Genomic DNA, 25,151 nt, shown 5'->3' with positions numbered 1-25,151 from the left:
GAAAAAAATTCTATTATATATATACAGTGTATCACAAAAGTGAGTACACCCCTCACATTTCTGCAGCTATTTAAGTATATCTTTTCATGGGACAACACTGACAAAATGACACTTTGACACAATGAAAAGTAGTCTGTGTGCAGCTTATATAACAGTGTAAATTTATTCTTCCCTCAAAATAACTCAATATACAGCCATTAATGTCTAAACCACCGGCAACAAAAGTGAGTACACCCCTAAGAGACTACACCCCTAAATGTCCAAATTGAGCACTGCTTGTCATTTTCCCTCCAAAATGTCATGTGACTCGTTAGTGTTACTAGGTCTCAGGTGTGCATAGGGAGCAGGTGTGTTCAATTTAGTAGTACAGCTCTCACACTCTCTCATACTGGTCACTGAAAGTTCCAACATGGCACCTCATGGCAAATAACTCTCTGAGGATCTTAAAAGACGAATTGTTGCGCTACATGAAGATGGCCAAGGCTACAAGAAGATTGCCAACACCCTGAAACTGAGCTGCAGCACAGTGGCCAAGATCATCCAGCGTTTTAAAAGAGCAGGGTCCACTCAGAACAGAACTCGCGTTGGTCGTCCAAAGAAGCTGAGTGCACGTGCTCAGCGTCACATCCAACTGCTGTCTTTGAAAGATAGGCGCAGGAGTGCTGTCAGCATTGCTGCAGAGATTGAAAAGGTGGGGGGTCAGCCTGTCAGTGCTCAGACCATACGCCGCACACTACATCAAATTGGTCTGCATGGCTGTCACCCCAGAAGGAAGCCTCTTCTGAAGTCTCTACACAAGAAAGCCCGCAAACAGTTTGCTGAAGACATGTCAACAAAGGACATGGATTACTGGAACCATGTCCTATGGTCTGATGAGACCAAGATTAATTTGTTTGGTTCAGATGGTCTCAAGCATGTGTGGCGGCAATCAGGTGAGGAGTACAAAGATAAGTGTGTCATGCCTACAGTCAAGCATGGTGGTGGGAATGCCATGGTCTGGGGCTGCATGAGTGCAGCAGGTGTTGGGGAGTTACATTTAATTGAGGGACACATGAACTCCAATATGTACTGTGAAATACTGAAGCAGAGCATGATCCCCTCCCTCCGGAAACTGGGTCGCAGGGCAGTGTTCCAGCATGATAATGACCCCAAACACACCTCTAAGACGACCACTGCTTTATTGAAGAGGCTGAGGGTAAAGGTGATGGACTGGCCAAGCATGTCTCCAGACCTAAACCCAATAGAACATCTTTGGGGCATCCTCAAGCGGAAGGTGGAGGAGCGCAAAGTCTCGAATATCCGCCAGCTCCGTGATGTCGTCATGGAGGAGTGGAAAAGCATTCCAGTGGCAACCTGTGAAGCTCTGGTAAACTCCATGCCCAGGAGAGTTAAGGCAGTTCTGGGAAATAATGGTGGCCACACAAAATATTGACACTTCAGGAACTTTCACTAAGGGGTGTACTCACTTTTGTTGCCGGTGGTTTAGACATTAATGGCTGTATATTGAGTTATTTTGAGGGAAGAATAAATTTACACTGTTATATAAGCTGCACACAGACTACTTTTCATTGTGTCAAAGTGTCATTTTGTCAGTGTTGTCCCATGAAAAGATATACTTAAATATCTGCAGAAATGTGAGGGGTGCACTCACTTTTGTGATACACTGTATATATCTCAGAAGGTTCTGAAGCAGTGGTGGCTGCTGGTCTTCCAAAGAGGGGAAGCTCATTGTCGGCTTACATCATAAAATTTGTCAATTTATTTATACATAAATTCTGCCCTCCGTTCCTTTTCAAGAAAATGGCCTGAACTCGAACAAGGAAATGTTGAAATTATGTTAAACTGAAACAAATACTATGAGTGTGTTTTATTTACACAATGAAGAATGGAAATGGTCAAGTAATTTCACCAAGCAAATACCAAGAAATGGGTTGCAGTTTGTCTTTCGACTTCACTCGCAAAATCCGCGATGGGACTGAAGCTCCCAGTGATTAAGTGACGTGTAGATCTCAAAATAGCTGTCAATCAAAACGGGATTCAGCCTTTCGACTGATCCTCCAATCATCTTGCAGAAGCTCCGCGTCCAGACCCGCCCACAGCTCCATTCACCCCCAGAGACGCTCAGCGTCCGGGGCGGGACAAAATCGTGGCATTTATCCAATGACCGGCGAGTTTCGAAGCAATGAAAAAAAATGTTCCATGCAGTCCCGTTGAAGTGAATAGACGCTCAGCTTCTACGGGAAAATGCATTGACGCTACGGGAATGTATGAGAAGTTAACAAAATCAAGTCAGTCGATTTGTGATAAGTAGCTGATTCTGAACGAACTCGTCTTCGAGATGAACGTGTTCTAACACAACTGTACATATTTGACCATTTAATTTTTGACATTTTAGGGGAAGCTAAACATGCAGAAATCGCCACTGTTCTGAAGATGTAAAAAAATTATATTATATTAATTATAAAATTATAAAAGTAGGTCAAGAAAAGCAATAATGAAAAATTAAATAAATATCTAAAATTATTTATTATTATATAATATATTTATTATTGTTATTATATTTTTACACACGCAATGAATTCTTCATCCTTTGCTGATTTATTATTTCCCTTTTTTAGAATGCCACCATATTTCTTCACCCCAGTCCCTACATAAATAGAATTACTCTACAGTAACATCTACCAGTGATGAACTGTAAAATATATAGCAGTTTTATGGAACTATATTATCTTTGGCACCACAGACTGAATTCCAGTTACACGTGGTATGTCGGACCGGTTGTATCTTCTTCCTCGGTTCCATGACTGGCAGTCTGTAGGTTCAGGCTTGCTGTATAACAGGAGAAAGTAAAAAGGTCGGCACCGTGACCCTGATCACACGTTTGTGCATTCCAGCCGCTGAGCCATGTTGACAGAGAGAGCAGTGAGAGGGTCGACTGTGCTCACAGTCACTCACCCATTCACTACCACACACGTTCAGACTGGCATGGCTTCCATTAGCAGGGCAATAAGGGCTTCCTGCACGGACCAGCACCAAGTGTAGACATTACCATCAGACCTTTAACGTTCAAGGTTACACAGGCTGTCTTCTTTGTATAAGCTGATCGTAACGTCATTTGTTTGTCTGCTTTGGTCAGGTAAATGTTTGTAAGAAAAGCATCAATTAACAGGCCATAAGTAGTAAATTAAATAAGACATTAGCATCAGCAAGTATGATTTGGTTTGATTTCATTCTTTTTTATGTTGGAACAAGGTTAGGATCAGCTATGAGGGCAGGTAGAGATGCATCACCAGCTAACAACATTTTGTAAGGTTTTATACTAATGTACTAATGCGCCAGTCCATCGCAGGGCAGACACACACACACATACACACACCCTTTTACCTATAGGGCAATTCAGTGTCTCCAATTAACCTGACTGCATGTTTTTGGACTGTGGGAGGAAACCGGAGCTCTCGGAGGACACAGGGAGAACATGCAAACTCCACACAGAAAGGACCCGGATGGCCTCAGCTGATAGAATTTTCTGTCACCCTAAAAAATCAGCTCATATCACCCTATTTGCCCCTGGGTGTGAGTGAGGTTAAGTGTGTGTTTCCCTGCATTGGACTACAGGGGGCGCCACAGGACCCTCCCCAACATTAACCAGGATAAAACTGTGGAGCTGTAGAATTTAGCGCAGTTAATGTTAATAAATAAGCACAGAATCGAATGAAATAGCATGAGTAGAATTAAATCTTAATAGAATACAAGATAATTAAATTATATGAAATTGAGTGGCACAGAATAAAAGAAAAGAATCAGAATAAAAGATAATTAAAATAAAACAGAATTTGAAATCAAATAAGAACTGATAACAGTGGAATTAAATAGAATCGAATTGAATTTCTAATGAAAATGATACAGAAGAGAACATAAAAGATTCAGAATAGAATATCTTGGTGTCATAACAGCTTTAGGGACTCAGGTTTGATTCTCGTCTGTGCTTTTTTCTGTGTGAATGAATGAATGAATTAATAATTAAATAAAATACAAGAATAAAGTCTTCTCTTTATTTTCTTTTATTAGGATTTTAACGTCATGTTTTACACTTTGGTTACATTCATGACAGGAAGTTAGACAGGTAGTTACTCATTACACACGGTTAATCAGTTTGCAAGGTTATATCGAAAACAGTCATGGACAATTTAGTCTTTGGACTATGGGAGGAAACCGGAGCACCCGTAGTAAACCCACGCAGACATGGGGAGAACATGCAAACTCCACACAAAAATAACCCGGACCACCCCACCTGGGGATCGAACCCAGGACCTTAAAAGAATAAAGTAAAGGACGTCATGTTTGCACAGCTTGTAAAGTGGGTTTGCAAAGCAACATGGGTACTGAAAACTTAGCTTTAATCCTTGCCTTTGAGATCTGTATTGGGAGTTTTGCTTGTACTTCCCGTTTTCACATAAGTTTACTTTGCATCCAGGCTATATTTCTGTCACGGATCAGTGTTTCTGGCTGGAGCCTGACCAACCACTAAACTAACCAGGATTAAGTAGTAAAATAAATAAATAAATTTAAAACAATTGAACAAAATTACATAGCAAAAAAAAAAATAATAATAACATGAATAAAAAAATAAATAGAAAATAGAAAATTTAATAGAAAATAAAATATTTTAATGTCTTGGAGCAAGTTTGTAAAAAGCCTAACTGGTGCATCACATAATATCAAAAATACGTTGGTTTGAATCTGATGGTAGTGCTAGTGCGTCTCACTCTTATATGTAAATAACGACAGACATTTTTCTAGCCTTTTCACTTCATGTCTGGGTTTCTGGTTAATTTTTACGGGATTCCTCATTATTTTAAGTTTGTGAGTGTGGCATAACGTGACTGCATTGGCATCTTATTCGTCCAGTTTAGGTATGTGACCATCTGTTAACCAGACACACAAGATCCTGTAGGATCTACACATCTGTTCCTGTTACTCATTCACACACACACACACATGATGTGTAAAATGCAGTGTAGAAAGCCAACTCATTTAGGCTTACTAAGCCAGACAAACAGGTGATGCATACGTGCTCACACAGTGCCCACACAGAACCCACACAGTGCCCAAACTGGTGCAGAATCAATGAACTATTCATGACACATTAAGGTGAGTTTTTTTTTAGAAAAAAATTCTAAATCTCTTGAATTTCCAACTATTTTCTTCATCCAGAGTGCACACTGCTGTATTCAGCTTTTTCTGTTTTAGAGGAAAACAAAATCTCACAGACATTTAAATTGCTGAAGTTAAACACTAATTTAAATGTCTGAGTTCATGATTGCTGTAGGGATATTTATGCTTGTGTCTGCATTAGTCTAAACTGGATTGCTGCCATACACATAGCTAGCCACTGCATTCGGACTCAATAGTATTTACTAGAGTAAACTGGCACCACTAAGATGATGTTTAAACTCATAATAACCCTGTTACACAGAATACCAGACTTGAACCTTTTACCCGTAGTAGTAAAGTTTTTGCTATAATGTTTTGTGCCATTTATAGGCTTTGATTTATTGGGTGGCACCAGTTCATACACTTGCCAATACAAGACCAATTACACACAGTATGATGTACAGTATAACAAATCCATCTATTTTCAGTCTATTTTATTCTTGTCATATCTAATTACCCAATTGTATTTCTCCTTTACTGCTGCTGACCTCTGACGTGTGCAGTAGCCGACCGCTTCTTTTCACAAGAAGGCGAGTTCATATAAAGATCTGTCACGCATGGAGAGTCACGCACTGATCTCCATTATTCCCCATCTCTGTTCAGGTGCCATTGATCTAATTGCAGCAGTTATGAAGAATCCCCTTCGGCATTCCACCCTCGGACAAGCCAATCATTGTCCGTTTAGGTGCCCGGCCTGCCTGTAGCAGAGCTGAGATTCTAACTTCAAAACATTGTGGAGAATGTTGACGCTCTATGGAATTGGATGTCCAACAAGCTCCTGTTTAGTTGTCTACATACTTTTGGCTATATAGTGTATGCAATTAAGCAACACTTTACTTAAACCCTGTGTTAAAAGACGGATTATATCCATAAACACTTTATAGCACATATTATATGCTGTCATAATGCGGGTTCATAATGTGGTTATGTCAGTCTTATGAAGTGTTCCTGTAGGCAGCACATTTACATTACATTTACATTTTTGGCATTTAGCAGATGCCTTTATCCAAAGCGACTTACAGTAGTGTGACAGTATATAGTCTAAGCAATTAAGGGTTAAGGGCCTTGGTTAAGGGCCCAACAGCAGCAGCCTGCTAGTGGTGAGGCTTGAACCAGCAAACTTTTGAGTACTAGTCCAGTACCTTAATTGCAGTCCAGTACCTTAATTCGCTAGACTACAACTGCCCCTATAGAGGAACCGTAATTGTCGGTATGGTGGCTTGAATTCAGTTCAGAATTTCACATGGTTGAAACAGTGTTTACGTTTAAGGCTTCTCTGATGAGCTGTTTCATGCTAGCATATCACCAGGAGTAGAGAATAAATAACCTCACATATTTTAGTAAGAGGCTCTTAGCCTGAACGGATCTGAGAAACCAAGTACAAGAACCTAATGGAAGTTTGTCAGGAAGTATGAGGTTCAAACATTCTGGTTTTGTTTCTGAGAGCCGAGGTAGACAAGAGTGTTTAGCCACTTGAGCCTGAAAGAGGACAAGTACTTGAGTTTTTTCCTCTCTCCTCCTCTGGCTGGGCATCCTTTGGGATGGGTGCATGTTTGCATATGTGAGTGCCAGCTATTGAATGTTTTTAATGTCAAGGAGCTCTTGGTAGTACGAGCTGCTTCTCTAGTGTCCCGTCAGAACAGAATTTTTTTGCATGTTTTTAAATTGTTTAAAAAATAGAAGCACACAATGACAATTACATTTTAATCGCTAAAGTTGTTTAATACGTCAGGCAGCACTGTGTCATATAGTAGTAACATGGGTTACATGGGAACATGAGAACTTGGGTTTTGGTCTTCTAATCATTGTGAGGAGTTTCTCATGTTCCCCTGATCTATATCAGAGTTTTCTCTGGCTACACCAGTTTCCTCCCACCTGTCAAACATGCCTAAAAATTTGCTACTCTATATTTTTTCTGTGTCTAAGTGAGAGAATGTCTGAATGTGCATTACCCAGCGATGGATTAGCGGCTTGATTATGATGTATTTCTGTAACACACAGTGTTTCTGGGTGGCTCGGGCTCAGTAACAAAGGATTGGCAATGTTAAATGATTGGATGGCAATTAAAGTGAAGTACAGACTACTACACAGGAGGAGAAATTATAGATCAAATAGCTTTTATTAAAATTAAAAAGCTTCAATAGGCCTGAAATAATACATTCTGCAAAGTTAAATAATAAGGCATAACTCCCTGCATATTCGTCAGCCACACAGTAAATGTCACTGTTTCAGTACCAGGGACGTAAATCCAGCCTTTCGCTCCTTCACATACAGACAATTGTGTGAGTTGAGTGCCTTGCCAGATGGCACTGCCAACACTAGCAAGTTGAACCTGGTGGGCTAGTGTATTAGACAGCTGCACCACCCATGTGCCTTCTTAGATTAATTTAGTACAGTAGGTCATTTTCTGAATCAGTCTTTCCCAAATCTCGTTCTAGAGTACCATGTTTTTTATAGACTGGTGCCAATCCATTGCAGCATTGACATAGCCTATAATATATGTGTAGACGCCTGGTTGGCCGATAGCTCAGCTGAGATTCTAACATGGATCTAGATTCTAACCTGGTTATAGAATGAATGTTCTGCAAGCGTTCATGTTTACTTTGGTCTTAAACTATTGAATTATTTTCAGGTTGCACTGATGAATCAGGTGTGTCGGAAAAATTAGGACTCAAAACTATGTAACCTTAGTACCACCCTAAAGATGTGTATAAGTGTTAATACCCTAAAATGTACAAAACATTATACTATTTTTTATGAAAAAATAGACAAGGTTTTTAAAAGTAGACATCACAAAATGCTTGTATTTATTTATTTTAATTATTTTTATTTTATTTTATTAATTTTATTAGTAAAGACTAATAGTGGATCTGGTGCTGTTCACCCCTGTATTCTGTGCATCAGGTGGCAAATCATTGACTGGATCATTGTGAGAAAAGGCATTTTTCTAACAGCAGAACACAAGGTCACTGATTAACATTCCTTTCATTTACAACGTTTTATCTGCTGCTATTTCTGTACAGGCTTCATGTTTACTGTGACCTTGATCAGAATAAAGCTTTTCCCGTAAAGTTATTTATTACTTAATAATCAGTGTGAAACACCGTGGCACAGGTTTAGATTGGGTGCCACACAGCAACGTTTATCCTGGAGATTCGCTGTACTTCCCTTGTCACTTCCTGTGAGGACTTTGTGCGCCACATCATGTCTGTGTGGGTTTGTCTCGGGTACTCTGGCTTCCTCACACCACCCAAACATGCATGCAGATTAGCTAGGTGTATAAAAGTGAATGAATGTGTGTGTGTGTGTGTGTGATGCTTGTAATGAATTGCTGCCCTGTGTGGGTGTAACTGTGACCAGGATAAAACACATAGTGAAAATAAATGTACCTGGTTCATCATTTGATGTTTGGTGTGGATTCCAACACAGCTTGGTGTTTCCCCGTGTGTAGATTTGACTCCAGCTGGGATCTTGGCTGACAGGAGCCCCCTGGTGGTAGATCCATGAGTTCAATGTTTCTAAATAAAGGAAATTACTGGATTTGTGTTCTTGGCAAAGCTGTCTGTTCAGTTTATAGAACGATTTCCTCATCCAAACAACAACTGTCTGGATATAGCACACTGCCCGGCTGCGTGTCAATAACAGTCATCTGAGCTGAATTGCTGAACAGATCTCGGAGGTGAGCCTACACAGCGGTTTGGGATGCGTGTACAGTTAGCAGTGTATACAGGTTTTACATGGAAAATGTGATTACAGTGCTGGAGAGTCTGGCGTTGGGCCTGCATCTTCTTTATTATAAAGCCCGGGCAATTACAGGATACAGCAGGTAGTAGTTATGACACAACAAACAGTTTGCTGGAGGACTGTTCTGTCATATCGTTGCCCTCAGGTGGATCGACTTGCATGACATTTAGAGATTATTACAGGGCGGAGAGACTTTTCACATGTATGCAGAGACCACAAACAGAACATATACATTACACGCTCACCAGAGTATCAAGCATGCACTTGACACATGCTTTAAACATACAGAGAAGTCTTCAAAGAAGCTGAAAAATGGGAAATGATAGCTCTGACACACTATATGCCCAAAAGTATGTAGACACCCCTGCTAAATAGTAAGTTCAAGTGCATTGTTTATATTAACATGATCCTTCACAGACCTCTCAACAAATAACACTCAACGTCTTCAAGAATTTGGTGAGTAATAGTAACTGAATTAACACAACTGATCTCACCCATAAGCTTACAGGGACAAGCCTGGAGGAACTAAGGTCCTCAGAGATCCTCTTAAATCCAGGTTAATGTCTCTCTTTGAGAGGAAGATGTGAGCGGGCTTTGCTGAGGCCTATAAAACGGTTGTCAAAACACTTGAGCATGTGTGAGAAAGTGGCCGCTGGCCAGCATGTGGAAGTGTTTATCTCGTGTGCACTGAGTGACTGTGGGGCGGTTTAAGATGGGAGTTTCTCTGATTGATTCCTTCTATTTGGAGTATTGCAGATGGTTTTTGGGTTTTATGGTGGAGATACTTTAACTGATATAACAGCTTTTTTTTATTGTGTGTGTGGCAGCATTAGGCACACATACATGAGGGATGTGCTTTGCTACAAACCTGTATGTTGCTTCATATAATAAAAATCCTCCTGGTTTGGTGCTGTTAGGGTCCTGGCACATTAATCCAGTGTATTAGTACTAGTGAAGGCCGAGTGTTCTTCTCCTGTCAGAGTGAAAATGTAAGTTTAGAAACATTGAAAGTGCTATAACTGATACAGTGTTTGTATTTCTGTGAAAGGACCAATGATATGAACTTTCCATACCAGAAGGTTAGCAGTAGTCTATGTTTATTTTTTGCATATCGTGCTTTTTAAGACCAGCGTTCTTTGCTCATGACCAAAGAAAGCAAAATAAGCTTAAGCAAAATAACACCTGAGCTGTTTGAGACCACATTACTTGTAAAAAGCAGTATACAAATTGACAAATAGACTTGACTGTAAAAATATAATCTCAACAGAGAAAACAAAACTTCACATCATAGTGTTTCGCCACCCCCTTGTCCTGGTATTTTTAGGATACTAAAATACCATTATTCTTTAAACAAATGAAAGTATTCAGTAATGAAACACATCTGCTTATAAACCCTTGGTTTTCTTTACCAGCCTTCACTTAACCTATGTACAATCTGTATTGTTTTCAGAGTGGCCAGTTCTATTAGATGTTGTTATTTCTTCCTCTCTTAATAGGAATTGAGTGATTGTATTGGTGGCACTAGCAGTAGCTTTTCTTAAGTGATTGAGTTGAGTAAATGTAAATGTTTATTTACTTTTATACTAGAGCAGAACTAGAACAAAATACACTCCAGATCAGCTGAGTATTTCAGTTCGACTAAAATAAAAGGGTATTTTTGCCAAGCAAATGTTAAAATATATTTTATGTGTTTAAAACATGTCTGGCTTATTGGGCATGTTTTAAACAACGTCTGTGGTCAAAAGCTTCAAAATATTATTTACTAGTCTAGACGTCTCCACCATGTGGAGGGAATAAAGCTCCAGAGGAACACTGTGTTCTAAAATTATAGTTTTATAATAATTTATACAGTCTGCATTGTTTTGCAACCATGTTGCTTGCCTACAGTGTTAAGAACCACATTTAAAGATTAAATGTAAACATATTCTTTGTTTTCCTGTTGTGTCACAATATACAGCAGAAATGGTTTTATTTTACAGTATAAAGTTTTCCTCTAAAAATTAATTTAGCCTTATTTTTAATTTTTTACATTTACAGCATTTAGCAGACGCTTTTATCCAAAGCGACTTACAGTACAATTACAGTATACAGTCTGAGCAATTGAGGGTTAAGGGCCTTGCTCAAGAACTGTGGGAGCAGCAGGAGCTTGAACCTGTGACCTTCTGATTACTAGTCCAGTACCCTAACCACTAGGCTACGGCTTTTACATTTAATTTTATATTCTATGCACCTAAAGGATAAGTACATAAAACACATTTCAGGACATTCTAGTTGGTGGATTTTCTCAAGATGTGATTGATTGTGGTTAAATTGAGTGGTTAAATGTGTGATGCCCTGGGATGAACTTTAGAGTTCATATCCCATCTTTGTGAAGCTGCCACTTTTGGGCCCCTAAGTCTAACATTCTATTAAATTAGGATATTTAAAATTGTCTTTAAGTGAAGCCATTGGATATGTGTTCTATATGGCCAAAAGTATGTGGACATCTTACCATGGACATATTATTTTTAATCTTTTGGGAAGACTTTCCAGAAATTCTGGAGTGTATCTGTGGACATGTATGCTCATTCAATGATAGAAGTGTTTGGGAGGTCAGAAATTGGTGCTGGATGAGAAGGCCTGGCTCTCAGTTCACATTACAAGTTATTTCAAAGGTGTTCCTTCACTCCAATGATTTAATAGGCTTTTGTCTGTTATTGTGGCAAGCTGTGTCCACATATTTCAGCCAAATATATATTTGGAGTAAACTTTTTCATCTGTTGAAATGTTTAATTAATTATTCACAGACATTTGAGGGAAAATGTTCATATGTACACATTGGAGAGAATGTTATGCAGGTTCTAGTATGGGCTGGGCCCAGTGAAAGGTCACATAGGGGATTTACTACTGATATAAAAAGCTTTACCCTTGTAGGCATGCTTCAGGGGTGTGTGAGTATTACCACAGCTGGACCAGTCATGTTTACATTCATCTCAGGTTTTGGAGGAAAACACACAGAGCAGCTTCTGACCTTGAATGGCTTATCAGTGGCGACTACTGTTTTTTCTCTCTAAATCAATAAGCGTCCACTCTGTGTCCTTACACGTGTATCTGGTTTGAGGAAGGTTAGTCAAACTAATCCTGCAGTCCCTCATGAGAGCCTTTTTTTGGTTCGTTTTGGCGTAGTTGTGATACATCACTTTATTAGGAACAGTGGCTATAAAAATGCCTTTTTAATGTACATGATAATGGTCAGTTATCATGTGGAATACACTGTTATCTGTTATATGTTGGCTTTAAGGTTATTTTTAATTTAGGGTAATTTAAAATCCCAACAACACTACTGCACCTCATGCAATCATACAATTACCACACAGTACCATTCCACTATCTTGTTAGTGTTAATGCAATACTGAAGACCCGAGTAATATTGTGTCCACTGGGGTCATGTAGGGTTCTCTTTTTATTGATAAATTTGGTAGGATGATGACAGAACAACAGGTGTTCAACATTCAGTAACAGTATACTCACTGGCCACTTTATTAGGAACACTTATCTTTTACCAAGATATACTGGCTATTTTATGACTGGCATTAAGGGCATCTATGCGGAAGATGTACGTCCACATGGTACAATGGTCGAATAGTGCACATAAAAAGATACAAAAGATGATTAAAAGTATGTAGACCACCTACTTATTTTTGAGTTTTAGGTGTTTTAGCATGGTGCCCTTTTTTAGACACTTTAGTTATTGGTTGGGAAAATTAGTGATTTTTGGGGAAATGGCAATGAACAAATTAGAGATGAAATAAGGTTAACAAAAAATTTAAATTAAAAAAATTTTTGATTTAAAGACACTGCAGACACTGTACATGGGCTTTTAGTCAATTGTCTGAACATTTTTAGTTTTATTTCAGAGGAAATTCTTAAGTAGGCAACTTTTATGATGAGTCGGATTTTTCAGGCTGAATCACATACTTATCAGTTCAGGTTTAATCCTCCTGCAGATTAGATTTTCCCTCTTACATACAGTTGCAGAACACAAGATTAACTTGAATTTCTACATGAATTATTCATAAAAATGTGGTCTGGCATGAAAATGTAACCAGAAATGAATAAAGCCGCCTGGTTTTATTATGGCTTGGGGGTGCGTTTCTGCCTCTGGGCCTGAGCAGTTTATAGTGGGCAGTGGTAGCTCAGTGGTTAAGGTACTGGATTGTAATGACGTGGTTGCCAGTTCAAGCCCCACTACTATCAAGTTGCCACTGTTGGGCCCTTGAGCAAGGCCCTTAAACTTTGGTTGCTTAAATTATATGCAGTCATAATTGTAAGTTGCTTTAGATAAAAATGTAATGTAATGTAAATGTGAGAAACAAATACATTTAAACTGTGTAGACAATTGTATCCATACCAGACTAAACCAGACCATAAATGTGCATATAAGGTGCAATTATTTGTTCGTGAAAAGTTACACAGAATATGTTTGTTTAATATTAGAACTTGGATGAAGCTCTGACTATATTTAATGAGTAATTTTATCCAGATAATTCCAAAAAATCTAAGCAGCAAACTATGTGTCACATTCACCCACAGTCACTGTCTGATGATCTCTGCTTGGCTTTATCTTGGTTTACTTACTGTTAATGCATCATTTATTAGCATTACAAAGCGCTTTTACTGAGAAATTTCCTCCTGTATCACTTGAGCTGCTTGTTTTCGTGTGCATACTTTCCTACGAGTGTAATTTCCCGGCTGTGACATAGTGCCCGGAGTACTACCCATACCCATCGAAACGGTGGGATCTCCTCAGATTAGTGAGTGCAGCTTTTGTAATTTGGATGCTACCCAACAGGGGTTCCATCAACACTGGTGCTCGTGTTAATTAAATTCTAGTCTGAGAATTAATGGAGTGGCATTCTTAAATCATTGCCACCAAGACCCAGGGCACTTTAATATAAAGCTGTGGTTTGCTTGGGCAGCAGAATCAGCATTGTTAGATTAAGGTGCTGTTTGTCAAATTTTAGATATTAATGTGCTGCAAATTACAGAATTAGAGATTTCAAGAATAAAAATTACATACAACTGTATTTCAAGTAAATTACTATAATTATTATTATTATTATTACTGTATTTCAAAAGTGTTTGATCCAACATTTGTGAGAATTTTCGGTGAGAGTAAAAAAACACTTGCAGAAGGTGAATGCAGATGTCGAGTGCTTCAGAAATATTAGCATAATTAAAAATATAAAAGCTTAGTAAAAATGAAAATGTAATAAAAGTTTTTGCCTGTTCAAGTCTGTTATTTTTCCAAAACGGCACAAATTGGAGGGTCATAATACACCGATTAAACATAACATTATGACCACCTTCCTAACTGACTGGTCTGCGGCTATGCAGCCCCATACGCAACATACAGGTCAGCCTTCACATCAATGAGCCTTGGCCGCCCATGACCCTGTGGCCGGTTTACCACTGTTCCTTCATTTGACCACTTTTGATAGATACTGACCACTGCAGACCGGGAACACCCCACAAGAGCTGCAGTTTTGGAGATGCTCTGACCCAGACATCTAGCCATCACAATTTGGCCCTTGTCAAACTCGCTCAAATCCTCACACTCGCCCATTTGTCCTGCTTCTAACATCAACTTTGAGGATAAAATGTTCACTTGCTGCCTAATATATCCCCCCCACTAACAGGTGCCGGGATGAAGAGATAATCAGTTATTCACTTCACCTGTCAGTGGTCATAATGTTATGCCTGGTCGGTGTAGGAGCTAAAAAAGCGTATTAGTCTATTTAGTCGTCTCTTTTACACACTGGTTGCCAATATGCATCAACAGCTCTGTAACACTATGTTTACTGAAGCCTGTACCTAATTACAATCTTTGTAATTAGCATTTATAGTTGAATTGTAATGTTAATGAAAGGCTAACATATAAAAAAGTAGAGATATAACTAAAAATCTAAAAGATATTGCTTAGAAACACACCATAATCAATCTTTTTTTTATTTAGGGATGTTGCAGATTTCCTCACCAAGTCCAAGCTTGGTCTCTACTGTCGTACTAATTTATTACCTGTCAAATCCTTATCGCTTCTGTTCTGTACTTTCTTCTGTTCTGACCCTGCTGCTTTCAGTTTTGTTTTCTCTAAAAATAAAACTGATGCTTAAATGTAAGACGATCGTTTCTTTTTATTATTTGAAACTAAAACTACTTTACAGCTGTCTAGTAATAATGAATACACCTGTCAGCCAACCAGAAGTGAGAAGTTCCATGTCTATGATTTAGTTCAATCATGCGTAAAATGATTTTTTGTGGTTTGCCCAAGATACCAAAATAATAACTTACATGATAATAACTTAGTCACGGGTTAAAAGACTATTTAGCATGTAGTGTATTGTTCTACTCCTGCTTCTACTCCAGAGTTCTGAAAATGACAACACTTACAACACCCTGTATTTTAAGGTAAACAATTAAAACAAATGTTTTATTTAGCTCATTTAAAGATGAAATCCTCTGTAACTGCAGATAGTGAATCATTGTATACAGTGTACAATAGACGTCGTTACTAAAGAATGACGCTGTGTGGATCATTTATGTCTGTTTTTACTATGACTCACCTTTCTACATTTACATTTACACCAGCTGACAGACACTTTTATCCAGAGCGACTTACAGCTGTTAGCAATTAAAGGTTAAGAGTCTTGTTCTAAATGTTAGCCAACACATCCGCAGCCTCGTGTCCAGTCAAGTTGAAAGTGTTTATCCTGCATCTCTGGCGTTGGTTGTAATGACTGGAAAACGCTGTCCACTATTGCTGTTGCCTGAAATATTTAGGTTCTGAAACTAAATCATTTGAAGGGAGTTTTTCCTTGCCACTGTCGCCCTTGGCTTGCTCAACCGGAGTTTTAGGTCTGTTGGTCCTGGATTCTGTAAAGTTGCTTTGAGACGATGTCCATTGTAAAAAGTGCTATATAAATAAATTTGACTTGACTTAACTCATAATATTCACTATACAACATTTGCTGCATTTGGCAGATGCTTTTATTCAATGTCATTTACAACTGTAGGGTTAAGGGTCTTACTCAAGGGCCCAACAGTGGCAACTTGTGGCTGTGGTGGTGCTTGAACCAGAGACCTTCTGATGACAATTCTAGTACCTACCACCAGAGCTACCCCTGCTCTGTACTATTACTGTCACAGATATTGGTATTTGATGCATTTTATGGCATGTGTTACTTACAAAGTTGGGAGTCTGGATGCTTGAACTTAATAGTGATGGGGTCCAGTCCTTCTGTTTTTCTGGAATGGTTTTTGTTTACTAGTTTCCTTACAGCAAATCAGTTTCAGGTTATAATAACTGACTGTCTGATCACTTTGATGGAAGATTTCTTGCTTAATGGGAGTGGTATTTTCCAGGTTAATAATGCCTTTCATCCACAGAGCAGGACACTTATATAACAACTTGCCATCTTTCGGTGCCCTCACACCTCCCAAAAACGCTACAGGTGGATTAGCTGACATAAAATTGCCCCTAGGAGTAAGTAAGTGATTGAGTAAGTAAGTACATTAATGGGTGTTTTGCAGTTTCCTATTATAATACATTGGATCTTCTTATCAGACTTTTGTCATCCAGGTAGAAACAATCAACCTCTGTCTTTTTTTTCTGTCAGTCAGTGAGATACAGTCGAGACAAACAACAACTGGCACCTTGTTTTCATTAACATGTTTTTTTTCCGTTAAGACAATGGCAGTTTACAGTAATAGCGTTGAGTCTCACGCAGGTACTTTACTAAGAGCCTGAATCATCTGCATGTCTGGTTTGAATTAAGGGGGAAGGGGTACGTCTGTGAAGACTGTGAGAGCTATTTCCTGTGGCTTAACCCTCTTCATCACGGTGTAGTTTACCCACAGCCTCTTTAGAAAGAGACAGAGGCATTACATGAAGTGCTTTATTATAACTAGCTGCGTCACTGAGCTTTTATTGGAAACTTGATGCCTGAACAAGGCCTCTTAAATCTTACTGTGTTTTGTTTTAACCAGGATGTAGTGCAGTGGCAACTACTTTTTACAAACTACTGAGATGTACTGCTGAAAGTTGCACCAAGTACATTCAGTAGATGGCTGAATAACATGTTGGCCTGCATAGAGCTCAACTCCACTGAACAACTTTTGGATTAATTGGATTTTCAAACGAGAGCCAAGTCTCACATCCAACCTTCCTGCTTAATAACATGCTTATGTTGAGGTGTCCACATATCTTTGGCAATATAGTGTCTCACAGTGTTTTTCAAACCCTGGGTCAGGTCGCAAGCCAAAAAAAATGTGTTGCAAAGGAAAAACTAAATAAACTTTTACGTGAATGCCTCCTTTTGCAGCCTTTATAATATACACCGTTCAGCCATAACATTAAAACCATCTCCTTGTTTCTACACAGACTGTCCATTTTATCAGCTCCACTTACCATATAGAAGCACTTTGTAGTTCTACAATTACTGACTGTAGTCCATCTGTTTCTCTACATACCTTTTTACCTGCTTTCATGCTGTTCTTCAATGGTCAGGACCCCCACAGGACCACCACAGAGCAGGTATTATTGAGGTGGTGGATCATTCTCAGCATTGCAGTGACACTGACATGGTGGTGGTGTGTTAGTGTGTGTTGTGCTGGTATGAGTGGATCAGACACAGCAGCGCTGCTGGAGTTTTTAAATGCCATGTCCACTCACTGTCCACTCTATTAGACACTTCTACCTAGTTGGTCCACCTTGTAGATGTAAAGTCAGAGACAATCACTCATCTATTGCTGCTGTTTAAGTTGGTCATCTTCTGGACCTTCATCAGTGGTCACAGGACGCTGCCCACGGGGCACTGTTGGCTGGATATTTTTGGTTGGTGGACTATTCTCAGTGACAGCGAGGTGTTTAAAAACTCCATTAGCATTGATGTGTCTTATCCACTTATACCAGCACAACACACACTAACACACCACCACCATGCCACCGTGTCACTGCAGTGCTGAGAATGATCCACCACCTAAATAATACCTGCTCTGTGGTGGTCCCGGGAGAGTCCTGACCATTGAAGAACAGCATGAAAGGGGGCTAACAAAGCATGCAGAAAAACAGATGGACTACAGTCAGTAATTGTAGAACTACAAAGTGCTTCTATATGGTAAGTGGAGCTGATAAAATGGACAGTGAGTGTAGAAAACATGAGGTGGTTTTAATGTTATGGCTGATTGGTGTATGAGTTAGCACAGTTTAGCTGTAGAGCTGAGTTGGCCTTGTTGGTTCACCAACGTTCATGCAATTGTGCATGCCAAGCATGCTATGTAATACCAACTATAGATGTAATTATCAGATGGTATTTGCTTGCTACTCTACTTTGTTCTGCATGTATTGCTTAATTGCAGATGCCCCAGCCGACACCAGTCATCCCATAATGTGAGACAGTAGGGAGACCAATACCGAGATAATACACACTGGTTCGAAGTTTATGCACTGCACTGGCAGCCATGGCACACTGTGATTCACTGGTGGTTTCCTCAGTGTGATGTCATGTTTTCCGACATTTTTTTAACTGCCTACGTTGTTTTTTTCTGCCTCCCCCTTTTAGCTGGAACTGAGCTTTCTTTAACATTCCCAAATTTTCCTCCATCCTCTTTCCAAGCAAAGAGATTTATCTCTGTATGACTAAACTAAAGGAGTTATCAGTTCCTGGTCGTTTTTCGTTATTAATTTAAAAGGATGAATGGTGCCCAGTCACGAGTGTGGAGCAGTCAGATGAGACCCTGATAGCAACGTCATCTATTTGGTTTAATTTCGTCAGAGAACGGGAAGAGAAAAAAGTCCGACGTTGCAACCATGCTGGAACAAGGCCAGAAAAGCCATGTAAAAAATGTGCTGTTGGAAGGAGGCAAGATGGTTTTATGGAGGGAAAGAGGGGCTGGGTTTGAGTTTAAGTAAGGGAGGGGAGTCGCTGGGGTTCATGTATACTACTGCAGATGGAGAGAAGATAGAAAAGAGGAACAGGAGCAAGAGGAACAGAAGGAAATAAGAGGATTAGACAAGACCAGAGGTTGCAAAAATTAGGAGCTGTTTTTACTGAATATCAAACTATTCAGACTGACATACATCTGGTTTTAACATGCTAGAAGAGCTTATCAAAAAGTGCTACTAATGAAAATCTCTCGTAAGTACATGACTTTTTAAATTCTTTGGTATTATGCTACGTTAAATAAAGCTTGATATTAACTGTTATTCGTTTGGAAAGCATGTCTGCATGCTAATACGTGCTGTCTGCACATGCTTCCGTGAAAGGTAGCTAAAGTGATGTACAGCTCTTGGCTTTACCACCAACTTGCACATTTCTGAGAGCTAAGTCATCAGTCCATCAGTCATGCTGTTGGCAGGACTTAGATCCAGAGTGCCATAAGTACACTTCAGGGCAAACATCTGGCTACAGCACCTGAGGAGATTTACATAGCATAATGTGTGTCATGAACTAACACACTAAGACAAGTAAGGTTTTGCATTAGGAAATAACCTGTCATGCACACTCAGCGTATGTTTATTGCCATTTATTTATATGATATATAAAATGACTGCACCAATACTGATTAATATACTGTAGTTAGTGATATATGCAAAGCAATCTATAAAAAAGACCCAGCAGAGGCTGCATACTGCCTGGACATAAACGTTAACTGCCTGGACATAAACAAAACGATGTTTTTTTTTTTTTGTCTGAAGAAGAACTCAAACAAACCCAAGTCCATAGAATTGTGTGACCTTGTAAATTATACTTGCAATTTATATTAGAACTGTGGTCTGGTTAGAACTAGACTCTGTATGGCACCCAGGTGGAGCAGCAGGATATTTCACTAGCACACCAGCACCGAGATTCTGAACTCCTCGGTTCGAAACTCAGCATTGCCACCTGTCGGCTGGGCCATCTAGCATCCATAATTGGCAGTGCCTGCAGCAGACCTGGTTCTGCTAGGGCGGGATGACCGGACTATGTGGGACCGGACTTCAAGCGCTATGTAAGGACCCTGATTGGCGAATAGAGGCGCCTGTGGTGAAAAAGGGTTCCGCTTAGGGCTGCACGCAGGTCTTACTCTTAAATACTATTTTTCAATCTATGTGGGTTGCCTTACACAGTCAACTAATCAACTGACTAAAATACACAGACTTATTTAGCACAGTGGCTTGGTGGGTAGCACTGCCACCTCACAGCAAGAGGGTCCTGGGTTCGATTCCCAGGTGGAGCGGTCTGGGTCCTTTGCACAGCCTTTCTGTATCCTGTGTCTACGTGGGTTTTCCTCCGGGTGCTCCGGTTGCTTCCTATAAGTCCAAAGACTTGCAGTCAGGTTAATTGGAGATACAAAATATTGCTCAAAGCGGTGGTAAAACAGACAATAAATGAATGATTTATAATAATAGTAGTAGTATTTTTTGCAGAAATTATAAATTTAGTAAATTGGATAGCAAAATAAATGAACTAATGATCACTTAAGTAGATCTAGATGTTCACTGGAGTAGCATGAGGTTAAATAACCTCATCCATTTACTAATGATAGTATTGTAATTTAGTTTTCTACACATTTAACAGATTTGAGGGCGTCCAAGTTATTATGGCTCATCAGATAGGCGTCACGTCACAGTACTCGTGTTCACTTTCAAGGACGTTGCTGTCCTAATATTTACTAAGCAGAAAGCCTAATCTACAGCACTGCTGGAATAAGTGGAATCATTTTCTAAATCAGTTGGGTCAGGTCTGTGGGAGCTACAGGTCTTTAACACATTGTGGCTTTTATCAAACCTTGGTTTGTGTATGAAATAATATCAGTTATGTAATCTATATCATAATACAGTCTCCAGACTGTTTGTGTGTGTGGTCTGGTCTTTATAGCTGGTACACTGTATTATGTTGGGTACAATCTACAGGAAACTGTTTGTAGTGTCTGCTGATGATTTATGGTTCTTTTCATCTGTTTTTGTAATGAGTCAGGGATTTTTTCAGATCACTTCTAAAGAAACACAAAGATGTTTCACAAAGCATGTTAAAAGACAGATTTTCAAGATGTCAGTAAAATGAACATTTGCTTTAGATCCTGTAGGCTGCTTATTAGATCTTCAGCTCTTTCTGTACGACTGTATTCTTACCAGATACCGGTCTGCACAGTGACAGGGAGAGCACACTGGGAAAGAAAACCAGACCAGTTCTGGCTCTCGACTATAAATAGCTTTGACAGTCGTCTTTCGTGGAAAACAGGACACTGTTGTCAGAAACGCTGTTTGAGGAATGTGAATCCATCAGTTTGATAGTACAAGAAGAAATTGGTGTCAAAGCATAAATGAATTACTGTGACAGACTGCACATCACTGAACATGAAGAATCTGAAAGTGGAAGCTCAGAAGTCTTTAATCACGATCATGTTTTGCTGTTTTACACACTTATTGGATTATTAATGAATTAGCAGAGGATGTGTTCTGTGTTCTGTGCTGTATTCTCTTTAGAATATACGGCTGTGAGTTTCTTCTTGACATTTGCATCTATTAGAACCTGATAATGGAAACTAGGCGATGTGTATAATAGAAAGCAGTTTTTAAAAATGTATTTTCATGAGGACTCAGGGTTAAACAAGGTGAACTCGCCTGCTGTGCTTCAGTTATATTTGACCATACTTTAGTCCATTATAATTGTTTTTTCATTTACATTTTCGGCATTTAGCAGACGCCTTTTATCCAAAGCGACTTGCAGTACAGTGACAGTATACAGTCTGAGCAATTGAGGGTTAAGGGCCTTGCTCAAGGGTCCAACAGCAGCAACCTGGCAGTGGTGGGGCTTGAACCAGTGACCTTCTGATTACTAGTCCAGTACCTTAACCACTAGGCTACGACTTGTATTTCTTATATATATGGTGTTTGTAGCATCTAAAAGACCTCATAATGTCAAAATGTTGCCTTTTTATCAAATATTCAACCATGTATCTTGGGGTGAAAAATGCCCCTCTGATCATCATCTACCCTGAAACTAACTGGAATGGGAATAGGCACTTAAATGGTAAAGCGGACTAATATGGCGCTTACCACTGCAGACAATTCGAGTCTTGCTGGGCATTCAACAGACAGGTCATGTCTGAGGGAGGGAAGGTTGGATGGGGTTTTGTCATCGCTGACCTCTACTTGGTCAGCATGGGGGTGGCAAGAGCTGATGGGAAAGGAGAAAATGCCAAAAAAGAAGCTATCAGGAATGGTGTTGCTACAAGGATGAGGAATATAAATCAATTTCTAAACCAAAACTAACAGGATGCTGTATGTTGCAAAACACTTAGCAATCTGTTATGAACATATCTATAAATAATCATACATTTAATGATGAATAAGATTAAATATAAAAGAAACCGAAAGTGTATATAAAATAACAGCTGTGTAATAGATCTTACACTTGAATACCGTGTTGAAAGTGAAACTCAAAAGGAACATTTCTATTTCTGTTGCAGAGATTGAGGCGAAGGAAGCATGCGACTGGCTGCGAGCTGCAGGATTCCCCCAGTACGCCCAGCTTTTTGAAGGTACCACCTCATTCAACTGTGCAGCACTATCACAAACTGAACCAACACTATACTTTACATACATTTACTTCACAGCACCCTCAAAGTGTAACCACATTCAGCAATTCAGAAAGCCTCATTGCGTCACCAGGTCACAAAACAAAACGTGATTTTAGACCAGGGTTGGTAGTTTGGACAGAGTTTGAAAAAAAACTCATGCTTATTTTTTTAACAGGGCATTTAGCTCATTCCTTCTTCCTGAACTGAGATGTGATGTGATGTGATGTGATTCACACGGTCTCATTTGTAGAGCTGCTTCTGGAAAAAAAGACTTCTTTTTAAGAGATCTTTAAAGTTAGTGCTGACAGAAGACTGTACCCAGCGTGACCTGTTTCAGTTTAAAGTTACAATCCAAACATCCTTCACTATGACTTGTGCAGTGACAGAGGTCATGGGAACAAACTCGCATCATCAGGGCTGAAAAAACATGCTCATCCGCTTACATTATCACAGCGCTGTTCCTGTAACAAGATAAATCATCCTTTTTAAAAGACTTATAAGAATTAAACTACGTGTGTGTGTGGGGGGGGGGGGGTGAACTGGATGATACAGTATACAGTAGTTGACAGAGATGTAGTACTCTAGTTTTGGACTTAAGAAGCTTAATTGGCTTAATTGACAGACATTCTTGGCATCCCTTTGAAAAAGCATGGGCTGCTGTTGTTTTTGTGGGCGATTTATGATTATTTTTTATCACATCACTAGAATACTCTTGTCTCAGCCCACATATTAAGCCTTAAACCACATACCAAATAGTGTTAAAATGGTAATCAAAAGATGCTGTACTTATTTGTCATTGAGTTAGTACAGTATGATATGGATTGGGACACAACCATAGATGCATGTAAGTTACTGGTTTTGCTTTAGACTGCAAATATACAAATTCTGGAGCACCGACTGTGAAGTAGCTTCTTCGTCTCTCAGGAATTGAACTTTGTCTTGTACAAATCTTAGACTTGCAAATTTTTATTTTGGGATTAATTGGGCAAGACCTTTGCAATTAAATTCACGTTATGCCATGCACCAAATCCGGAATTTGAAACCCTGTAATGAAGGTCCTGCTGTTACCAGCAGCGTGGCTTGTACCATTACGCCACACAAGTCTACAGTAAAGACCAAAACATACTGGACTGATATTAGATCAGAATCAGGCCTGATGTCATTTTTATAGTATGGCAAGAAATGCGTGTAGAGATTAGATTTTTCTGTGTGTCAGTATCAGATCATCTTTCTCTATTAATATTGTTTTTAAAATGGAAAATCATTGGTACATCCCTTATAAAAACACTGGAATGTTTCCTCATCCAAACTTGTATGGAATATCAATTTGCTCCCTGGATCATCCCAGCTGAGACTGTGGTTAGATTTTAATGGGAAATGCAGTGTTGTTCCTCAGAGAGAGAAAAAAAGAAAATTTAATTGCACCAGTGGAATGTTAGTTTAGGTAAATCCTGTATTTCGCCATGCCGTTACATAAGCTTGGCACCATACTCACAGTAACATGTAATTCCTGCCTCTGTTTTAATCAGCATCCAATTTTCCAAAACTAACCCAGTCTTGGTGATCACTTGTGGAAAGTATGTGGTGTTAAAGGTTTTAGAAGAGCTCAGCGTGTTGGGTTTTATTATAAACATGAAGAGACATTATCTTATTAAGAAACCATTAATAGCTCATTAATGAAATAAAAAAAAACAGCAGCTATTTAATATAGTTCAAGGATTTGTTAACACTAATCTGGTGATTTATGTTTGTTTTCTTTTTTTGTAGATTCACAATTTCCAATTGACATCACTCCTGTGAAGAAAGATCATGACTTTTTGGATAAAGACCTTGTAGAGCCTTTATGTCGGTAAGTAAATCTGTATAATTTTTAATGCAGGATCTGTCCTGATTCCAGTGAAAGAACACAGTGGCGTGTTCCTCTGTGCATGTAAAAGTTCAAGAGCTCTCGAGCTCTTAAGTTTAAATCTCAGCTGTGTTATCAGACACAATTGTCTATTCCTGATGGTAAAAATTGCCTGTCCCTTAAATTGTTGCTGGAGTTGTGGCCTCTGCTGGTTGGTCGATGCACCTGCAAGAGAGATGGTTGATTCAGGGATAGTAGTGCGTCACAGCTTTTTTGGAAGCTGGGGTCAGAGCGCAGGGTCAGCCATCGTACGGCGCCCCTGGAGCAGACAGGGTTAAGGGCCTTGCTCAAGGACCCAACAGTGGCTGCATAGCAGAACCTGGATTTGAACCGCCAATCTTCTGGTTGATAGCCCAAAGCTTTACCCACTAGGCTACCACTGTCCCATACTGGCAGGCTATATTGTGTCGTAGGGGGTGTGTGATAGTCTGCGGCTCGTCTCAGGCACTGTGGGAGTCTGCAGTGATGGAGGAAGTTACAGTTGGGGAATTGGACATGACTAGATTTGGAGGAAAATGGAAAAAATGCCAAAATAAACAAGAATAATCATACAGATTCTTGATCACTACACACCCTACTTACCCTCTGTATAGGGCACTAGACATTTGGTATTCTGTCACAGAAATAAAATGCAGCCCAGATATAAATGCCTTAATGTACATAATGATGATGATATTATTATTAT

The 25,151-nt window shown here is 39.4% G+C and overlaps 1 protein-coding gene across 2 annotated transcripts in view; it reads left to right on the top strand.

The window, feature by feature from the left end:
• Positions 1-25,151, top strand: part of stard13b (StAR related lipid transfer domain containing 13b) — a 49,052-nt gene that overhangs the window by 12,799 nt on the left and 11,102 nt on the right. For both annotated transcript variants that reach the window (XM_063016311.1, XM_063016312.1), the window contains exons 2-3: positions 22,450-22,521; positions 24,328-24,409. Coding sequence is in view for 1 of the 2 variants with exons in the window: in XM_063016312.1 (XP_062872382.1) it covers positions 22,450-22,521; positions 24,328-24,409 (154 nt within the window). In the remaining variant the exon portion in view is untranslated. The remainder of the gene's footprint in view (positions 1-22,449; positions 22,522-24,327; positions 24,410-25,151) is intronic.

The sequence above is a fragment of the Trichomycterus rosablanca genome, chromosome 20 (assembly GCF_030014385.1).
Source record: "Trichomycterus rosablanca isolate fTriRos1 chromosome 20, fTriRos1.hap1, whole genome shotgun sequence".
Lineage (NCBI taxonomy): Eukaryota > Metazoa > Chordata > Actinopteri > Siluriformes > Trichomycteridae > Trichomycterus > Trichomycterus rosablanca.
The sequence above is the reverse complement of the archived record's forward strand: the minus strand, read 5'-3'. Positions and strand labels throughout refer to the sequence as shown.